Raw genomic sequence first — 22,910 nt, forward strand, 5'->3', positions numbered from 1 at the left:
TTCATTTTTATTTATTTATACATATAATATTTATACATATAATATACATAATATCGATGAATACATAAATATGGAATATCATACAAACAACTTGTTTAACTCACGCAAGGCCCTTAACAATAAAATCAGCATCAAACTGCGATTCTTGAAAAAAAAAAAAATACACGGAAATTTTTTTTTGTTTACTATATGTGAAAATTGTGAAATGTTTGAAATGTCATAACTTTTTTGTTTATTAGTTTACCATCACCAAATTTTTATGGTAGATAGCTAATATAATGGACCGTTTTCCCTAAAAAAATTACGTTCGAAAAAAGATAGGGTTTTGAGATATTTGAGTTTTTGTGACAAAAATGATATTTTTAAAGGCAAAAAATTTTTTTTTACTGTGCACATTTTCTTAATAATCACCATTTAGTTGTCTAACTTTGCTGAAAAAATCATAACAATCGAACATTCCGTTTTTGCTGTGCAGCTTTTTAAATATTTTTGAACCATTTTCACATACTTCCTTTTGAAAAGTTAGTCGTGACTCAATATGAAGATTTGATATCGAAAAATGACGATTTAAATGAAATTGAAAAACTGTGCAAAGTTTCAACTCAATAGAAAATCATGAATTAAAAATTTTCTTAAATTTTGATGCTGTTGCTTGGAATCGCTCTATTCATAGGAACGTAAAAATGACAGACCCCTCCTCCCTCTTTAAGCTGTCACGTAATAAGTGTACGGCCTCAAATATGTTTTCATGCGGTTTATAGAATACGGACTCTATTTATTATTTTCAGTTATCAAAATAATATCAAAATATGATATTTGCTAGAGTACTCTGCAATTCTATATCAAAATATGTTATAGTTATGATATCAAAAACTCAATTTGTTATCATTTTGATAATATTTTGATAGCGGACTCTGCTCGGGTAGCTATATGCGAATGCATTTTAATCTTGAAATAGGCACTGAGCAATCCACCACATTGGCGAAATTACTTCCACTCCTAGTTGATTTAAAACTAGTACAATTTACAAGCTATGTTGTGTTGTCAACAGTGTTGGTAAAAACTCAAAATCTCAAAACTCATGGATGATACAAATCAAGCGTGAGTTGAAACGCACCCAACTCAGCACCTAAAAACTCATGGATGAGTTGAATCATCCATTTGAATCATCGTAGGTTTTCTTTTGTTCTCCTTCGTTAAAAACATTGAATAATTCAGTTCAATCAAAGGTAATTGCCTATTTCCGGGGATTAAACCACCCGACTTGGACGTTAATTTACAATGTTATGAAAACTCATATGTGAATATGTACGTTATGTGGAAGATAATTGATTTGGAAAATGTATTGGAGGTAACCACTTTCCCTTCGATGGGACTCGAACCCATGACCCTACAGTACGCTAGACTGGTGCTTTAACCAACTAAGCTACGAAGGACCTCCGTCGGCCTTCGCAACCTAGCGGCTACTGAACGAGCTCGAGATTCCCAAATTGGACGCATAGTCAAATCACTCGCAATCCATTTCTCAAGCCAATACTTCCACATGTGTATTGTACACGTCCACATTAGAGGAGCGCACTATAGGATTTCGGGCGGTCATTAATCGAAAATGTCATGTCTTCCGAATTATTTTAAAATATTTTCTCTCCATTGTCAATACTCTAATTAAGAGAAATTCTGAATTTGAAGTCTCTAGGTGCACTAGTTCCAAAGATATAAGGTGGCAAAGTCAGAAATGGGTAAAAAAGTTAGCAAATTTTCTGAAAAAATATTTTATTTTCAACTATTTATTGAAATATTTTTAAATGTTTTTCTTCAATGTTAATACATCATTACAAAGGTTATTGTATAAGCTTTTAAATGGTGTGCAAAAACTAATGGTTACACTGTGAAAAAAATTGAAAAAATGCGGAAGCAATATTTTTTCCAAAACGACGCTATTTTCAACTTTGATAGTGAAGAACTTTTTTCCTCAGGAATCCCGGGTTCTTTTATGATACACATCAAGGACAAAGCTTCGACTAAAATGTCCCGAAAGAATTTCTTGCCAGTATTTGCAATTAACAGAGTTAAGTCACTCTGATTTTTTTCATTTGTTTTTTACCGTGTTTTGCCTCTCTCGTACTCCAAGGTTAATGCTCATTCCAAAACGAATGTTTGATAGAAGGCCCGGAGACCCCTAGTGGTATATATCAACTAACTCAGCGCGAAGAATTGAGGTGATGTCTGTATGTGTGTGCATGCGCGTCTGTATGTATGTGCGCAAAAGAACGCAATCGCCATTTAGACACTTATTTGTGTCCGATTTTCTCGCAACAAGTTTCATTCGACGGGAAATCTAGTCCCATCGTTTCCTATTGAAAATGGGTCAGACTGAACTATGCGCTCAAAGGGTATGGTCAAAATACATTTATTGGTAATAACTTCGACTTTATTTATAACCATTTGAGCTCATTTAATTAACTTTTCAAAGGAGTAAATGAATAAAACCCCCAATGCAATGCAGCACAACGGTAACGGAAGGATTTAACAGTTCGCTCATATATTTCCTGTCAAATTTTACCGTTTCCGTCGCCATTCCGCTGAAATGCGTTTGGGGCTTGAGTGGTTTGAGTCATTCTCTAAACCTAATTTTCTGAGCTATTCATTAGCTACTGATGGAGAACTAAATATGAGATTTCATAATATGTAAATATTTATAAATCTCCTGGAATCAATATTTTAAAGACATGTGTGTTGCAAAAGTAAAGACGAACAATATCTTAGTTAGAACGGAGCGTATGAAATTCCTGCTAGTGTTCATGAATGTCTGGCTAATGGTAGGGAAATATTTATTCACTCATCTACACTTTGATGTTCACTGGCTGAACAACCAGCGGAAAGTCAATATAAACAGTTGAAGAAATTTAGAACTCATAATGCAAGAAAATGATCAAGAGAGGCAAATGTTGACATTTTCCTTCGTGCCTTACATGAATCAGATCCATTTTAAGCTCGATTTGGATAACGAGGAGACGTTGGAAAAAATTTTTCACTTAGTTATTCTTATGCCATGCGTAATTTTGTAATATTTGAAGATTTTCAAAAGTTCTTTATCTTCTAATACTTTAGATGAATTTATCTCATCTTCCATCGTTGATGGAATTGAAGAAAATATCATTGAAGACTTAAACCTTGACACAGAAAAAGAATGATGCTGTATATAACTTGTAGAAATCATGAAAACAAATCAAAAGTAATTCAAATAGTGTTGTTATTTAAATTAAAAGAATTTTGCTTTTCGGAAGAATGGAGCATTCTTACATTCCACAATGAATGTCCACATTTTTTGAGAATATATTAATCTCATTATTGAATAACTTGTACACGTAAAAATGTCATGGGATTGCGATTTCTAATTTGCTAATACCCTTTTTCAAAAGTTATTTTCAATTCTGATTATTTGATTAACATTTAATGCTTTATGATCCTTCAGATCCTAGTACTTTGTCAAACAAATTGTTCTAAATACAAATTGTGAGGCATGAGAGTGAGAACAAAAAATATCACGGAATGTCATGAAATTAATGTCATTTAACATGATCGCCGCCATAATGTCCATAAATTGCTGAACTTAGTTTTTGTACAGCCCTTCCTTCTCCTTAAGAAAACGCACGAAATTTCAACTTCCCAAATAGGTTTGCTTTGTCAAGTTAATCGAACCTATGAAAAGAATAATTACGTAATTCATAGACGATCCCCAAAGGGGGGTTGGAAATTGTATATTCATGCTATTTCGACCATACACAGCTAAAACTAAGTGGAAAATCACTTTAAAAGTCCAATTTTATTTTTGACCGCTCGCTTGTATGGGGATCCCCCATAGTGGAGCGTGAGTATTTAGAATGTCTGGCGGCTATACATGAATAATTGTTTGTCGCATAAAATATTAGACACGCTTTTATGTATAAGCAATAAATTGCCCCAAAATTGATTTCAAATGCGTTTTTAAACCAAAATGATTTTTTGGCAAATGAGTGAAATGATGCGTTTTAGCATGAAAAATTCAAGCGTGATGCATTCCTTTAAAATCGCAGACGATTTCGTTTGCACGGGAGCGCTCGTTGATTGAGATTTATGAGTGATTTTACCATCACTGGTGGTCAATATGTTAAGAAATATATAATTGGCATATTGTTAAGGTGATACGAAAAGCATCATTTTTTATAACCCGTTGTTGTTGTTTTTTTACATTTCCAGATCCCGTACGTCGCATCGCTGGATAGTCTAAAAGCGCTATCGCTGGTGGAGATCAACCTCGAGGGTAACCCGCTGAAGGATCGCATCAAGGACCAGACAGTCTACATCAGGTATTTCGTAGGTTCCGGTGATACTATCGGAGCTCTTTCTTTACCGATCCGTCTGAGTGTTAGTGTTGTTGCATGTCGTCCTGGTGGACCGGTGGCACCGGGCCATTCGAAGGAACGTGTTACAAGTGCTAGATGTGATGATGACATGGGTTGAAGACATAGTGAAAGTGACTGTCAGTAATGATGACAAAACATTCGCTTGGGCATTATTTGCAAGATCCTGCTTCCAGTGAGTGGGAGAGGTTGAAGGTAAATCTGTGCAGCACCGTTCGTTGGATGGTCAATGGCTGGCTGATGCTGGCAGCAATCGATTGCTGAATGGTTCGATCGCCGGAGCGTTCGGGGACAGGTTTACTACGGCCGCAGAACACTGGAGCAGGATATTTTGATGATAATCGTCTATGTTTTCTTAAATTTCAATATATAATATTGGGCTTGGTGGAAATGCAATTGTCTCAAATTTTTCAAATTCACGAAGAAAAATGATAAAACCGTTTGATACCGTTAATTCAGGAACCGTTGTATATTACGACGCAAGCACATTCGATTTAAGAAATTTTCTTTGTGGCTTTATGTAAATGTCTTGAACTTGTTTTTCAAGAGTGTTCGAGTTTACCAGAATTAACGGTGTCTATCAAATATCAGGATTCAAATTTCTAAGCACATTCACGGTTTGAAAAAAAAACGCGTTTTTAATGATTGTACGCTTTTAATTCAATTCAATATTACTAAGCTATGACTGTTCAGGAAATTATCAGTTGATGTTGATCTGGTCTAACATAATACCGCAAACTTGCAATAAAAGTGGATGATTCCATAAAAATTATCTAAAAATGGTTTAACAATGATGATGATGATGAATGAAATGAATGTATGTTTGACCCAAGGCTGCATAATCTCGAAATAATGAGCTAAAATGAAATAAATTCAATTTTTCAGGAAGTAGAAATATTGTAATTCAGATAGTTTCTCAAAACGAAAAAATAAAGAATCAAAAAAGAACAAAAAGGAAAAAAATACATTCTGATTACCGCTCTGAGCTGGCTCCCGAAGACTGTTATTCAAATGTTGGTCAATATCCATTTAAACGCCAAATTTGCATCAAAACGAACTCTACATTTTGAAAACAGCTACAGGTCACGCGCACTTCGAGCATTATTCGACATTGAATAACGATGCGTTCGCCGCACTCAACAAATGGGAATATGAAATTTGCTAACGGCACAGTACCGACGCCAGTAATATGTCTCATGTCAGGTGAGAACCATTTCACGTTAGTGATGGTGAAACAAATTGGCAAAGTACTAAGCAAGTCGTTGTCGTGAAGGTCAACACAGTTGACAAGGAGATATTCCTCTCATACAACTATGACTGGTGCAGTTGATGTTTGACACCATCGCTTGGGGAACGAGTGTGGGCTTTGAAAAAAGATTTTGCCTCGTTCGACCCATTGCAGCCTGGAAGTTGAATAACGATGAAATCAATGCTCAAATCTACAACTGTAACGTGCAAAACATTTGCGATATTGGATTTATCTATGGATTGGTCAACTAAGAAAAACAGTCAGAAGCAAAGTCATTCAGAGCAAAAGAAGTAATCGTAAAAAATATATTTAAAAAAAATAGAAAATGAAAAGCCGAAAAAATAATACGGCGAAACAAAATAAAAAAAAAAACAAATGAGAAACTTGATGAAAAATGTAGGGATAAGATTACATAGAAAGCATTTAAAAAATAGTTATTTCCTTAGAAATAAAGAATTAATCTAACAGGTCATAGCAGATACAGGACATATTGGCGTTCCTAAGCCGACTGACAGAAATAGAAAGGCTATGACACCAACTGATAGCCTCCTTTTGAACGTAAAATAACCTTAGAGTCGGAATGAAATTCCCTGCCCGAATGAAAATTGAATTGAAAGCTTACAGGTCATTCTACTCGTAATTGATCCGATCAAAAAAGTTATTTTTCATTTCTGTTGGTAATAATTACTAATCGATTTTTTATCTTCTGTTTGCGTGGTTCCAGCGAGGTTCGGAAGCGTCTGCCGAAGATCATCAAGTTGGTAAGTACATCCCATTTCTACAGATTTTTGGTAATATTTTTGAATACATTTTGTACTTTTCTTCTGTTTGTTCCTAGACGTTTTTTTCGTGTTGGGAATCGTTATCACTGCGACCAGTTTTTTGATCTATTGTGATGCTTTATCACAAAGTCAAGCCACTATTTAGAATGTCCTCATGGCCTTTTCCCAGTCTGGTAGTACATTTCTAATAAATTGCACACCCAGATTTGGTGTTATTCTCCAAACTTCATAGGGTTCTAATAGCCCTTTGTAGAAGAAATTTATTCTTTTTTTTTTTTGAAAATTAACGGGCAATGGCATAAAATGTGTTCCGAGTCTTTTTTATCCACGCCACAGAATCGACATGAATCTTCTTGAATTTTTTTCAGTTGCTTTAAGGGTCTGTCTCATTTGAAAAATTAAACTTAAAAGTGGCAGTTCGAAAATTAGAACATAACCCGGTCATGAGAATGGCTGGTGCTATCCAGCAATTCCAATAAGACATCGATGCAAAATGATTCGATATCTGTCAAAAGTAATATTGCTCTGCGGGCAGGGTTATTCGATAATTATTGAAATGTCACTTTTAAGTTTAATTTCAGTTTAATTATCCAAATGAGACAGACCCTAAGCGATAAAGCCTCGGACAATGACCTGAAAGCTCTAAGATTTTACGGGCCACAGAAATATTAGGTGTGTTGAACCTTTTGGACTGCCTCGCATTAGGAGTGTGTTTCCAATTTGTTTCTATGTTCGATGTTATCCACATTTTTAGCTCCATTTTCAAAGCATATGCATAAAAACTGGTCTACAGAAACTGTTTGATGATCCGAGTCTTGCCAATTTATCAGCTCTCTCGTTCCCATCAATTCCACAGTGGCCAGGAACCCAATATAAAGTAACTTGGTTACAAAAAGACAAGTCTTGAAGGGAATTTATACATTTCCAGACGTGTTTTAATGTGGATGTCGGTGGGCATTCAAAGCGGCTGGACTGTCCGACATAATGCAGATGTTTGAATGATTGTGCCACGTTTGGCCTAAAGTCGTTTGGCCTAATGCCGTATGGCATAAGGTCGTTTGGCCTAAAGCCATTTGGCCTAATGGTCGTTTGGCCTAATGGTCGATTGGCCTAATGGTCGTTTGGCCTAATGGTCGTTTGGCATAATAGGTACATATAAGCGTAAACGATTGAAATATATTATTATATAAAATTATTTTTGTAGGTGCAAAATAAAGCCAGGTCCATGTGATCAAAAAGCGAAATACAAACTAACGTTAAAATATTTCAAATCACTTTTATAATACAATAAAACCAGGTTTTTATGAAAAGGAAGGTATAAGAAACAAACAAAACAGTATTTCAGTTTTCGTCACTTTTGAACTAACACCGTGAATAGCATTTAATGTTATCATACTTCTACATAACATGATAAAAAATGAGACTTTGTCCAGGAAAAATGTGAAAAAATACCAAATCAACCTTGTGCCATACCTGTCATAAGACGAGTTTATACAATCCCATTGAATTCCACCACTTAATTGTATCTTGTGCCATATCAAATGTACCCGCATACCAGTTCCATTAAGAATTTACATAATTGGATTGCTCAAAATTCAATTATTTTTCCATTGATTTGAATCGTTTTGCAATAACTCATTGAATGAGGAATGACTTTGAAAAATTTCAACCAGATCGCAGAATGTTTGAATTTATTAGATGTTTTAGAAGTTTTGCATGGAAAATGCGTTTAGAGACTTCACCGGCTATTATTTCAGCATGCGGGAAACCAATATGGTACTGATATGAAAGTACCGGCAGAGTATAACTTGAAAGAACTGATCATGCTTCAAAGAAGGCTTGTCATATGCAATACCAAAGCAACATGCAGTAAAACTCGAAAGAACCGCTCATGCTTTAAAGAAGGTGTCAACCATATTGTAAAGATTGTGTGTTCCCTATGCAATGTCAAAACTGTCAAACTCAAAATACAGACCCCATTCGATTTTGGCATCACGTTCGGAACATTTATGTTGCCAAAATCGAATGGTTTTTGTTTTCTTATGATACTTCAACATTTCTTCACTTTTTGTGACGCTAGACACACTGTGACCCTTTTTTACTTCAAGATACTTTTTTTTATAGTTATGTCGTAAAAATATGTTGATTTTTCTCAAAATTGAGCCCACAGAATTTGATTTCAAAATGAGAAATGAAACCCAATTTTAATCATCTTTGAGGGGAATTGATGATTTTTCGGCGGAAACATTTGTTTTAATTTAAAAAATCAAAATGTTTATTCAAGTGCATAGTATGCATCGGACAAAAGTTTGGGTTCACCTTTTGTTTAGTATAATTTCAGGCAAAATATATATTGAAGAAAGTGAGTTTCCAAACAAAACATCAAGAACTGTAGTACTTCAGACAATATTTGGCTAAAATTGTGAACGGCTAAAATAAGTGAACCCAAACTTATGGCCGATGTATACTATGCACCTATGAACTTGAGTAAACATTTTGATTTTTAAAAACAAAACAAATTTTTTTTCGCCGAAAAATCGTGAATACCCCTCAAAGATGATTAAAATTGGGTTCCATTATACTTTTCATCTCGAAATTTTGTGGGCTCAATTTTGAGAAAAATCAACATATTTTTACAACATAATAATAAGACAAATGAGTATCTTAATCAGGGCTGACAATAGTCATCGTCGCAGTACGAAATGCCACAGTAGAGACGAGTTGTATTGTCTTCATTGCTACTCCACGCATCGTCGATGACGCGCACAACGTTAGCTTTCGTCGTGCAACCAAATCGTCATGACGACATCGAAGAACGAAGACTTCGTAATATAATTCTTCAAGCGGCAGCTGCCATGCGAAGATTTTTATTAATACTTTGTAATAATGAATTTGAAGTAACGTATGAAGGCGTTATAAATGTTATCGATTCATTTATGTTACCAAAGTTCCTACTATTTGTTTATTTGAGACGCCATTATGATTTTAACCAGTCCGTCTATAATGACGTGCAGTCAATTGTGTGAAGAAGTGACGACAGAAACCGTAATAACTTTTGACTGCACGACTATCGTCGTGGCAGGCATGCGGTGCGAAGAAACCAAATGGGTGTTGCGTCGTGCAATGCTATGAAGAAGACTATATTTTTTTTGCTTTCGTCGTGCGACGAGAATGACTATTGTCAGCCCTGATCTTAATGTACAATTTTAGTACATAAAAAATTGGAAATTATGAGTTTAAAATACTTACGGTGCAAGATCTACTCAAATTCTTTGTATCGAGCTAACAATACCCGAAATCGGATGTAAAGCGGCGAAAATACGACCAAAAACTTTTGCCTATTTTTGCGAGGGTGAACCCAAACTTTTGGCCTGGAGTGTACATATCGTATGTGAATGACGATGACTATCGGATAATGTTGTTATGCACCAATAATAGTGCAATATACCCCCGCTGTTCCGACAAATGTATGGCCGGACTATCAAGGTTTCTCTCGTTATTCCAACTGTCAAATCCATACAAATAAATTAAAACAAACTCACAGCACAAGTTTGAAAATTGACAACATAAGTGCTGTCCAATGAGCAGCTCGAAGTAGCTCGAAATTGTTCCCGTCCTGCTCATTCTTTTTTTGTCAACAAATGGGCATGAGCAGGACAGGGAGAAACTTCGAGCTACTTCAAGCTCTCATTGGACAGCACTATAATGTGTTTAAATGGGTGTTGATACTTTTTAATCCGGAAAATTCCGAATTAGCGAGATCCGGACTAACGAGTCGTCGGATTAGTGAGATCCCGATAAGCAGGGGGATACTGTAATATGGATTTCCAAATGTAGTATTAAATAAAATTAACATTTTCACATATTTTACTACAAATAATAATTTACGTTTTTCAAATTATGCCAAACGACCATTAGGCCAAACAACCATTAGGCCAACCAACCATTAGGCCAACCAACCATTAGGCCAACCAACCATTAGGCCAAACAACCATTAGGCCAAACGTCATTAGGCCAAACGACTTTAGGCCAAATGACCTACAACCGTTTGAATGCCTGTATTTGCGTCGCAAACATAAATTAGAGCATTCCAAAATAGACAACTTGCGCATGGGGATTGAGATTTCTGCCCCTGGGCCAGTCACCCCAGCTCCTGCTTGATTGTTCAGTTTCGAACCATCTGTGTAGAAAACTATTGATCCTGATCGTAGATTTGGACCGCCGTTTCCCCAAGCATTACGCTCAGGATTTATTATCTGGAATAAACGTTCAAAGTTATATTTTTTACCCATCCAGTCTTCGTTGATTATTACTAGTGGGTTTATTCTAATCATATTTAGAATACTCAGATGACCTGTAAGGTCACCTTCCAAGAGGTTCGTTGATCGCCGGTATGAATTGATGTAAAGGAAGTACAAAGAGTAAGCAATCCAACGCCTTCGATGGTGTACTTTTCATTGCACCAGTTACTTAGATAGTTGCTAAGGGGCCATCCACAAACTACGTCATGCCTCTAGGTGGAGGGGGGTTCAGAGTAGCATGACGATCCATCTAATCTAATCTAATCTAATCTCATACTTGCGCAGCCAATACTTGAAAGCATCCTGGAAAATGACGGTTTTCTAAATTCCGTCATTTTTCTTTTCATACGGCCAGGCCAACTACGCAGTATGTACCGCAGAGATGATTTCTAGATACTGAGCGACTTCAGAATTTGTAAAACCTTCAAGTCGATCCATACCATGAAATCGAGGGGAAAGGAAGAAAGCGTGGACCTCCCGTACCAAACGCTTCCTGTTAGTATAAATAGTAATGAAATATAATATTAATGAATTTTTCGTTGGGAGCGAAGCTATTTAAAAGTTATGAAATGCTCCATTCGGCAAGTGATGGTTGTCGTCGTGTTCAGAATAACTACGTTCACTATAAATTAGAAAAGAAGGATATCATCATTAGTAGACGGTAACGTAAGCTTCTTTCCTCGGTGATAGATGTGATGACAATTCTGAAAATAAAAGAAGTACTAGCACAACATTAGAAGATTGGTCACTTTAATTATACTCATGTTATTTTTGAAATGCTTTTCCAGACTGCTATCAGAAATCAAGGGGGGTTTAATCCTTGATTCCAATCTAAGAAAAACATTACAGGGCTGTGAGTATTACTATTTGTGGTCGGGAAGCATCTAGGAAATTGGGAGGAAGGATTAGTGTAGTATTTACTTAATGACTTATCGAAAATTTCATAAGTACTACAGAATTGGAAATTGGGGAAGGTTTTCGTTGGGTCAGGATTTGCCTGTAGCTGGCAATGTGACCGTGGTAGATCTTACCCCGTAACACACCACGTAAAGGTGTCTACCCAGCATTACGGGAATCAGAGCAGCATGACGATCCATACAAAAAAATAGAGTTTTGTTATAAGAATCCTGACGAAAAGGGGGGGAGGGTGGTTGAAAATCGCCAATTTTTGCGTGACGTACTTTATGGATGTTCCCTAATCGTTGAACTCTCCATTTTTTTTGTACTGTTTTCTCTTTTGTTTTTGACCACCATACCAATGAAGCATAGGGTCTTACCAGAGTCTATTATATGAAGAGTTGCGCAAAGAGTGAAGCCAAATCTACCTATTGAACTGTCAAACCGTCTACTGCTCATGATCACATAGTTGACGTATAAGCCAAAATGACCAAAACACACTTTTTTGCGGAAATGGATTCTTCGTACGGATATACATATGCTCCATGAAAAAATATTCATGTTTTGGAAAAATTGTCATTTGATCGCATAAGACGTACCTCCATTATCTGCTGCAATATGGAGCAAAAACCTGTCTCATATTTTTTCGACATTCACAATCCACTAGTTAAGCACAACATAGGTTTTCATTTTACTTTCTCTTATTTCAGGACTACATTATGATTTGGGCGTAACTGATTTTGTAATCAAAAATTAATACGCATGTTCCTGCCAAAGCAAGCATTTCTTGTGAAATCCACGGTATAATCCGACAAAATAAGCTTTCATCCATCGAGGTGTAGCTCTGGAGATAAAATAATGTTTGTTTGATAAATATTGTCGCCAAAAGTTTTGATTTACGACAATCGCGATCATTCAAGTATTATGCATCTCGAGATAAAATAGAATACTGCGGGTTCCTGCTGGTTGCTTCTCAGGTAATCGCAACGGTCACTAAACACAACAGTGTCAATGAAAATCTCACCCACCGTATGCACTTGCCATGATAAACACTCTCCATGTACTCAGTGACTCCGGTTGCCTCTCACTAATACAATCGAACATTGCTGTCATTTCGCGAAAAGCACGTGGTTTTGTTTTGAGCGGGAAAATTCTGCTTATCTTTTAACACGGCGGCTATCTTGACGTTTACCTTCGCAGTCGAGCCTGCGAGTGTAAGACCGCCGCAACATTCTAGAAAAAGATAAGCGCGACAATATAATATAAAAGAAGAATGAAAATCCATTAATTATGTAACGCGATGATTAGCCATTTGTGTTACTTTTTTTTAGAAGCATATAAAAATTGTGTATGGGAAACCATATTTACTATAGATAGTGGAATATATAGATGAGCGAAGATAAATCCTCTGTCTCCAAACGAACTGTCAAACGTGTCTCCAAACGAGCATGACGTCACGATTTCAATGGAAATGTTAAGGACTGTGACGTCATATGCGCGTGTGCACGGTCAAAAAAAATCGACTCAGCCATGCTTTCGCTTATCTATAGATTCTACTATCTATAATACTTACCTATCTAAATTCCCATTTCTCCTCTGAAGTGTAGTTATTTATTGGTATTTTTAAAAGTGCATATCAGAGCCAAAATCTAGCTTCATTTTTTTTGCGTGACAGGAGAGGTCTGCCACTGAGGACTTAACACATAAGAATTAGTGCGTGTTAAATGGCTTTTTATTTGTACCTCAGCTTGATAATATTGGTATATATATTTCGAGCACGTTTACCGGGTTAGTTTTTACAATTGCAATGCAATTCTTATTCATGTTTTTCATTACCTTACCCGGACAGAACTGAATTTTAAAACATGATATGGACTTTGATGTAAGATTCAAAAGAGCAGACAAAAATATCAACAACAAAATGCACCGAAGTGTTATTTAAATATCAAGATGTGTTATGGATAAAAACAAACTAATAGCTCGAGATATTAATCACTTCTTCCAAATACCATTAACTGATTACCTCATGATATTTCAGAGCAAATTTGGATATTGTCGTCTGATATTTTGTGCTTTTATATCCTACATATAAATCAGGCCCATATCTCATTTTGCAATCTAATCACGATTGATTTACTTCTAATCCTCGTCTACTCGGGTATTTTAAAATAGGGATTGGAACCATTTTTGCTTAAAATTTGGTTGGAACGAGGGCTTTGGCCAATACATGAAAACGGTAACTGCTTGCACACTTGTAACAGAACCATTCTAATGCTGTAATAGTGCAAAAATCCCCGTACGGTACTGATTAAATTCTTTGCAACACGAACTCTTCCACACATAATTTTATCTTTACCACATAATTTTAATTTTCACGGAAAGAGCTATTCGAAAAACCTTTCACGGAAACTCGAACATTTCAAAAGATTTCCCTTCCTCAATCAATAAATCGTTGGAACTAACTACAATAATTATGCTTTAGCGCTATATAACCACACGTAGTAGCCTGGTTTTTACGCCATGTTATGGGAACAAACTTTTCACAAAACGTTTGTTTGATCGCATAAACTGTCGTATGCATATTTTGACCACTTCAATCAAAGGAATAATAATTAATTCCCCGCGGCCTTAAAATAACTACTAATATTGTCCATTTAGACAGATTAGTTCATGTATTTTGTTGATTGATATGATGATTCGGGTAAAATAAATAAAAATGCGTTTTCCCAACATCGATGGTGCTGGTTGTTACGTCAACTATGAAATCATGAGCAGTCTACCTATCGAGCAAAGTAAACAAATGCTTGTTGGTGAGGTGGAAGTATTGTTATCGCCTAATGATTATTATGGCGAATTAAAACGCATGAATTGAAATGTATTAGATTTGATCTAGAAACAGCTTCAAAAAACATCAATACATTCACCAATAAAGTAGCTAGAATAAACTCACGTGTTTGCACTCTGTGGTTGACTTGGTTATCGAATTAAAATGCTTTAGAAGTGAACGCTCCCGTGAACTCACTTGAAGGGTTGAACAAAAGTGAAAGTTGGCAACAGAATAACAAGAGCATCATTCAGAATATGTGTAAGAAGATCCTCTTTGCGTAACTCTAGTAAATCCCGTGAATCTTTGGCTTTAGGCCCCATTGCTCACCAAACGTCCGTTTACATATCCAAAGAGCATTTATCGCTTTGTTAATAGCTTGCTCAAGATGTGCATTCCAGTTGAGCTTCCTGTCAAGTATAACTCTAGGATACTTAGCCGTATTCGAAAGTTTCAAAAGTGTTCCTTTCATTTTTAAATTTTCTAATCGAAATTTTTTCCTTCTAGTGATAGTAGTTTTACATGGATTTATATTCAATCCCACCCTATCACACCACATAGCAACAAAATTTGTTGCTATTTGCATTCTGTTTTCGATAATACTGTCATATTTTCCTCGAACTATTATGACAATATCATCCGCAAAACCTATTATCTCGAAACCTTGGTTTGACAAGCATGTTAGAAGATCGTCTACTAATAATGACCACAATAGAGGTGATAGCACGCCTCCTTGAGGGCACCCTTTGACTGCTCTAATAATGCTAGATGAACATCCTAATGTAGCTGATATTTCCCTGTTTACCAACATTGAATTTTTTGAAGTCTTGCTGTTATTGGAACAGTTTCTATGTTTTCACATATATGCCTCCAGTGTATCCTTTTTGACCGTCTTATTTCTTTGTTGTAGGCATTGAGAGATTCTTTATATTGATCCCACATCTGCGTACGTTTAGCTCGGTTGAAAAGTTTTCTAGCTTGTTTTCGAAGTTTTTGTAGTTTGTTGTTTCATTTCTATTACTAGAACGTTCCTTAGCGATGCAACTTTCATTAAAACTTTGATGGATTAGTTCTGATAGTTGCTCAGTGCTTTTTTCAAATTCTTGAATGGAGCCTGAACAAATATCTAGGTTTGCTATACCATCTATTAGTTTCGTGTTATACAATTCCCAGTTTGTCTTCCTAGGGTCTCTTATTTTTTCTATGAGTTGTTGACCAGCCTCATAATCAAATAAAATATGCATATGATCCGATAAAGAAACTTCATCAGAAACATGCCAGTTTTTTATGCGGTCCGAGATTGTTGGACTGCATAATGTAAGATCAAGAACTTCTTGTCTAATTGAGTTTATAAAGGTTGGGTCATCTCCTTTGTTGCATATATCCAATTCATTTTGAGAAATATAGTCTAAAAGGTCAGACCGCATCGTGCTTTCGTGCTGTGCGATTCTTATCTCTCTTTGCGGAAGGAAGTTTTTAATACTACCCGAAGCTATTTTAATTTCAACAGTGCTTCTCAGTGCTATTTGTACCCACTGATCCCGTTACGATCGTTGCAAGGACCCGTGCCTTCGTTTTACGTTGGACCCGAAGTAAAATTCCGGCAAGCGGTGGTGTAATCCTGCAGGGACACCGTTCTGGGAAAAAAAAACCTCTTAGAAGGTCACGTCTCCACGCTTAGCAATGAGCATTAATAAAAACAAGAGGAAGGGGGAGTCTCTGAATTCTCCACTTCCTTCAAAGAAACAAGGTTTCAAGACCGTCCTGCCCAAGCGCGGAAAAAATAGAAGGAAGCTGGAGACTTCAGATATTCCTTCTAACTCTAACGTTGACATTATTTCTTCTCCTATCGAACTGAGCAATCAGTTCGATTTGATTAATGACGAATTTGAGAAAATCGAATCTACCTCTAGCCCAGGTGATTCGATTCATGCGAAAAAGCAAAGGATTCCGCCAATTGTGGTATCTGTTGCCGAGTTTTCTGGCTTTCGGAATGAAATCTTGAGTAACCTTCAGGGGATCAAGGTTTCATTTCAGATTGCTAGGAAGGGTGACTGCCGCGTTTTGCCGGGATCCTTTGACGATCGCAAACGTCTTCTTCAGTATTTAACTGAGAAGCGCCATAAATTCTTCACATACGACGACAAAACTGAGCGATTGTTCAAAGTCGTCTTGAAAGGTCTCCCCAGTGATGATAAATCACTGGATGAGAATCAAATTGAAACTTCTCAATTACTTGGATTTTCACCAGTCCAAGTAATTAAGATGAAAAAGAAATCCCACTCTGGTACTTCCCAGAGAGGCATTTCTCAAGAATTTTATTTAGTTCAGTTTAACAAAAGTGAACTAAATAATATGAAAAGTTTGGAAAAGGCCTGTATTATGTCCCATGTCCGTGTTACATGGGAACATTTCCGCAGGCCTGGAGGAAATTTCCAAAACCCCACCCAGTGCCGTAAGTGCCAAAAGTGGAACCAAACATTGTCACATGGATGCTAAATGCATGATTTGTGGTGGAACCTCTCACGCCAAGGACGCATGTCCTGTGAGAGAAGATTCCAATAAATTTAAGTGCGCAAATCCTGGGGGCAATCATAAATCCAATTTCTGGGAATGCCCTTCACGCAAAAAAGTTTTGAACTCCCGTGCAAAATTGATGACGGGAAATTCCAATCGGATCCCAGATTTGACGCTTAGAAATTTTACAAACGCTCAAAATTCGAAACCAGTTACCGGTCGAGCAATTCATACCCACCACAATTCACGAACAAATTTTGCTGTTCCTCAACGGGTAGCAACGGGTAGTAAATTCCAATTTCTCCTATGTACCTACGTATGCAAACATCGCTGTTGGTAGACAAAATTTCTCTTCGCAAAATGAGGTTTATACTCATGTCCCAACGGAAAATAACGGTCATGTTGCCGATTTAGGTAGCATGATTGCTTCCGATTTTGATTTTTTAACTGAACAATTGCATCACATGATTGATGCAATGTTCAAAGCAAACACCATACCTGAAGCTGTTCAGGTTGGAATAAAGTACACACAAAAAAATGTTATCGGACCCCGTTTTAATGGATCCAAATAATTGTGTGAATGTTCTAAATTTGAATGCCCGCTCTCTAAAGGTTAAAGAAGATGAATTATTCAACTTCCTAACAGTTCATAATGTGCATATTGCCATTATAACTGAAACGTTTTTAAAACCAGGATTCTCCATTCAAAGAGATCCAAATTATTTTATCTACAGAGATGATCGTCTTGACAGCACCTGTGGTGGGGTCGCCATTGTCATTAATAGACGTATCAAACATAAATTATTTTTTTCGTTCGAAACCAAAGGTTTTGAAACCTTGGGAGTTTCTGTTGAAACAAATTTTGGACAATTTTCCTTCATTGCAGCCTAATTGCCTTTTCAATGCAATGGGCAGCAAAAGAATTTGTTGAAAGTTGATCTTCAAATTTTGACTCGCAACTTCAATGCCAAACACCGTTCATGGAATAATGCTCAAAGCAATTCCAACGGCAAAATTTTATTTGAAGATTGTTCTGCGGGATATTATATTATTCAATATCCCAATGGCCCAACTTGTTTTTCATCCACTCGAAATACTTCGACAATTGATTTGGTTTTAACTGATTCAAGTCAGCTGTGTGGCCAATTGGTAACTCATGCTGACTTTGACTCTGATCACCTTCCTGTGACATTTGAAATCTCACAAGAAGCCATTTATAATCCAATCAACTCTACTTTCAATTATCATAGGGCTGATTGGGATTTATATAAAACGTATATCGATAGGAATTTTGATGTTAATATTCCTTTGGATACCAAAAGTGATATTGACAATGCGCTCGTATCTTTGACAAATTCAATTGTCGAAGCCAGAGGCATTGCAATTCCTAAATGTGAAATTAAATTCAACTCCATTATTTTTTAAAGACGACGATCTTCAGCTACTGATCCGTTTTAAAAATGTGAGGCGAAGGCAATACCAAAGAACTCGCAATCCCGCGTTGAAAGTTATATCAACAAAAAATAAAAAAAATAAAAAATAAAAAAATGATAAACAAACAAATTTGGTTAAACCCATGACAACGGTTAAAAATTAGAACAAATTCAAATTGTAGCTTTATTTATTATTTATCATCAGACTAAGGCCGGAGTGGCCTGTGCTGCACATAAAAGACTTCTCCATTCAGCTCGGTTCAAGGCTGCACTTCGCCAGCCACGCAGTCTGCGGAGGGTCCGCAAGTCGTCCTCCACCTGATCGATCCACCTTGCCCGCTGTGCACCTCGCCTTCTTGTTCCCGTCGGATCGTTGTCGAGAACCATTTTCACCGGATTACTGTCCGACATTCTGGCTACGTGCCCGGCCCACCGCAGTCTTCCGATTTTTGCGGTGTGAACGATGGATGGTTCTCCCAACAGCTGATGCAACTCGTGGTTCATTCGCCTCCTCCACGTACCGTCCGCCATCTGCACCCCACCATAGATGGTACGCAACACTTTCCTTTCGAAAACTCCCAGTGCGCGTTGGTCCTCCACGAGCATCGTCCAGGTCTCGTGTCCGTAGAGAACTACCGGTCTTATAAGCGTTTTGTAGATAGTCAGTTTGGTACGGCGGCGAACTCTATTCGATCGGAGCGTCTTGCGGAGTCCAAAGTACGTACGATTTCCAGCCACTATGCGTCTCCGAATTTCTCTGCTGGTATCGTTATCGGCGGTCACCAGTGAGCCCAAGTACACGAATTCTTCAACCACCTCGATTTCGTCACCACCGATAGAAACTCGTGGTGGGTGGCTCACATTGACCTCTCTTGAGCCTCTTCCTATCATGTACTTCGTCTTCGACGTGTTGATGACTAGTCCAATCCGTTTAGCTTCGCTTTTCAGTCTGATGTAGGCTTCCTCCATCCTCTCAAAGTTACGTGCCATGATATCAATGTCGTCGGCGAAGCCAAATAACTGGACGGACTTCGTGAAAATCGTACCACTCGTGTCAATCCCTGCCCTTCGTATTACTCCTCCAAAGCGATGTTGAATAGCAGACACGAAAGACCATCACCTTGCCGTAACCCTCTACGGGTTTCGAAGGGACTCGAGAATGCCCTGAAACTCGAACTACGCACATCACCCGATCCATCGTCGCCTTGATCAACCGTATCAGTTTATCCGGAAATCCGTTTTCGTGCATTAGCTGCCATAGCTGGTCCCGATCGATTGTATCATATGCGGCTTTGAAGTCGATAAATAGGTGATGTGTGGGCACGTTGTATTCGCGGCATTTCTGCAATACCTGACGTATGGCGAACACCTGGTCTGTGGTAGAGCGTTCACCCATAAATCCCGCCTGGTACTGCCCCACGAACTCTCTTGCAATTGGTGTTAGTCGACGGCATAAAATTTGGGAGAGTACCTTGTAGGCGGCGTTCAGCAATGTGATTGCGCGGTAGTTGCTACAATCCAGCTTATCGCCCTACACCTTCCATCCACTCCTGCGGCAGAACCTCATCCTCCCAAACCTTGGTAATCACCCAGTGCAGCGCTCTAGCCAGTGCTTCACCACCGTGTTTAAACAGCTCTCCTGGTAGTTGGTCAACTCCAGGGGCCTTGTTGTTTTTCAGCCGGCCGATCTCCTCCTGGATTTCCTGGAGATTCGGAGCCGGAAGTCGCATGTCCTGCGCGCGTGCTCCTAGGTTAATTACCATACCGCCACCGTTGTCTGCCATATCGCCATTCAGGTGCTCTTCGTAGTGCTGCCGCCACCTTTGGATCACCTCACGCTCGTTCGTAAGAAGGTTCCCGTTTATGTCCTTACACATATCGGGCTGTGGCACGTGGCCCTTACGTGAACGGTTCAACTTCTCATAAAACTTTCGTGCGTTATTAGCGCGGTACAGTTCCTCCGTCTCTTCACGGTCTCGATCTTCCTGCTGGCGCTTTTCCCTCCGGAAAATCGAGTTTTGTCTGTTCCCCGCCCGTTTGTATCGTGCCTCGTTCGCCCTCGTGCGGTGTTGCAGCAATCTCGCCCATGCTGCATTCTTCTCCTCAACTAACTGCTCACATTCGCCGTCATACCAGTCGTTTCTCTGATCCGGAGCCACCGTGCCTAGTGCAGCGGTTGCGGTGCTTCCAATGGCGGATCGAATATCTCTCCAGCCATCTTCAAGAGATGCTGCGCCTAGCTGCTCTTCCGTTGGGAGTGCCACTTCCAGCTGCTGCGCGTAGTCTTGGGCTAGTCTACCGTCTTGTAGCCGCCCAATGTTTAGCCGCGGCGGACGACTCCGACGCGTGTTGATCACCGTCGAGAGTTTTGAGCGCAGACATACTGCGACGAGGTAGTGGTCGGATTCAATATTCGCACTGCGGTAAGTGCGTACGTTCGTGATGTCGGAGAAAAATTTACCGTCGATTAGAACGTGGTCGATTTGGTTTTCCGTTACTTGATTAGGTGATTTCCATGTGGCCTTGTGGATATTCTTACGGGGAAGAAAGTGCTTCGGACTACCATTCCGCGGGAGGCTGCAAAGTTTATGCATCGTTGGCCGTTGTCGTTCGATACGGTATGCAGACTATCCGGTCCGATGACCGGTCTATACATTTCCTCCCTCCCTACCTGAGCGTTCATGTCACCGATGACGTCCCGCAGTGGGCATCCATCGTATGTCTGCTCCAGCTGCGCATAGAACGCTTCTTTCTCGTCGTCGGATCTCCCTTCGTGTGGGCAGTGCACGTTGATGATGCTATAGTTGAAGAAACGGCCTTTTATCCTCAGCTTGCACATTCTTGCGTTGATTGGCTGCCACCCAATCACGCGTTGGCGCATCTTTCCCAGCACTATGAAGCCGGTTCCCAGCTCGTTGGTGGTGCCACAGCTTTGGTAGAAGGTAGCCGCTCGATGCCCGCTTTTCCACACTGTCTGTCCTGTCCAGCAGATTTCCTGCAGCGCTACGACATCGAAGTTGCGGGGATGTAATTCATCGTAGATTATCCTGTCGCAACCTGCGAAGCCAAGCGACTTGCAGTTCCATGTTCCAAGCTTCCAATCGTGATCCTTTATTCGTCGCCTAGGTCGTTGCCGATTGTATCGAGTCGTATTATCTTCTATGTTGTTCGTAATGGTTGTTTTTAAAGGCGGCGCAAACCTCCTGTCTCGTCGGAGGGCCGTCGTGTCAGGGCTGTTTAGCGTCCCACCTAACACCAGGACTTGGGCTTGTGCGCTTTGAGCGGCACACGGTCGCTTTGGCGGAGCCTACTTGCGGATTCATGCAGCTTTTTATAGAGGTTTAACAGGGCCCACTGTCAAACTCCACCACATCCTAGGCAGGCGCCACAACTCGCAGATGGCCTGGGGAGGGATCGTCAAGCCCTTGGACAAATTGTAGCTGAAGGATTGCTTAGTTTTTCCAAATTTATTTTGAAGCGTTGCTTTATTTCACTGGGTACCGAAATCTTAGTACATGGAACCATAAAATTAGTACTAATTTGTTCTGACCCCAACATCTTGATTATTATATCTATGGTTATATGGCGAGAATTGCAAAATGAAATTAAAAAACGTTTCGCTATTCTGAGAAATACCAACTTTGAGAATAATGTCTCGAAGTTGGATCCCAGTTCGAAACCCTTTTGGAAATTAACGAAAATTGTTTAAAAAAAACTTTAAAAGCCAATTCCAGCGCTTAAAGAGGGAAATAAAATTTTATTAACAAATGGCGAAAAGGCTCAAAAACTTGCTCAGCAGTTCGAGAGTGCCCATAACGTTAGTCTAGGTCTCACTAGCCCAATTGAGGATCAGGGTACACGGAGCTTCAAAGACATTCTCAAAAAAGAGAATGTTTTTGACCCTTCGTTGGGAACTAATTTGGATGAAGTGAGATCTATTACTAGAAAATTTAAAAATATGAAAGACTTGCCTAGTGCCACGGTATAGGATGATTCAAATATGATATCCACTACTTTTTGCGATTTTTGATCCGTCTCCCTTCTTTGTCACGCTTTTTTTTTGTATACCGAGTGCATGCACTGTTTTAAAAATCTTGGAGTCCTCCCCTCAAACTGTGGACGTCCAATACAGGTTTTGTATGCCGTGGTGCACAGGTTGCATATGAACCGTTGCCAGCGCAAGTGGTACATAAACCATTTTGATCAATTTTGAGTTTTTTACATCAACGGCTTCTATTTGCAAAGATCTAGTGAGGGAATAACGAAAAAGTGATTTTTGGCAACTAAATCTGGAGATATGCACATTTTATTTTCTGGTATATATCACAATGGCCATTTCGTTGCCAGAAAAAGTGGTACATGTACAGTCCCACCTCTAAAATCAGCTTATTTAAAAGAAAATTCGGCAACATGACTGTTTTCGCAACAGATTTTAATCCTATTTTGAATTTCAAGATAGTTTAGTGCCGTTTAGAGTGATTTTAAAAATGTACATGTACCACTT

General features: G+C 38.6%; 1 protein-coding gene across 1 annotated transcript in view; it reads left to right on the top strand.

Moving 5' to 3' along the window:
* The window catches only part of LOC134224917 (nuclear RNA export factor 1), a 39,403-nt gene that overhangs the window by 13,255 nt on the left and 3,238 nt on the right, over positions 1–22,910 (top strand). Inside the window, exons 3-4 of the mRNA XM_062704571.1 lie at positions 4,240–4,349; positions 6,377–6,413. Of these exons, the coding sequence (XP_062560555.1) occupies positions 4,240–4,349; positions 6,377–6,413 (147 nt within the window). The remainder of the gene's footprint in view (positions 1–4,239; positions 4,350–6,376; positions 6,414–22,910) is intronic.

Source organism: Armigeres subalbatus, chromosome 3, assembly GCF_024139115.2.
Source record: "Armigeres subalbatus isolate Guangzhou_Male chromosome 3, GZ_Asu_2, whole genome shotgun sequence".
NCBI classification, from domain to species: domain Eukaryota; kingdom Metazoa; phylum Arthropoda; class Insecta; order Diptera; family Culicidae; genus Armigeres; species Armigeres subalbatus.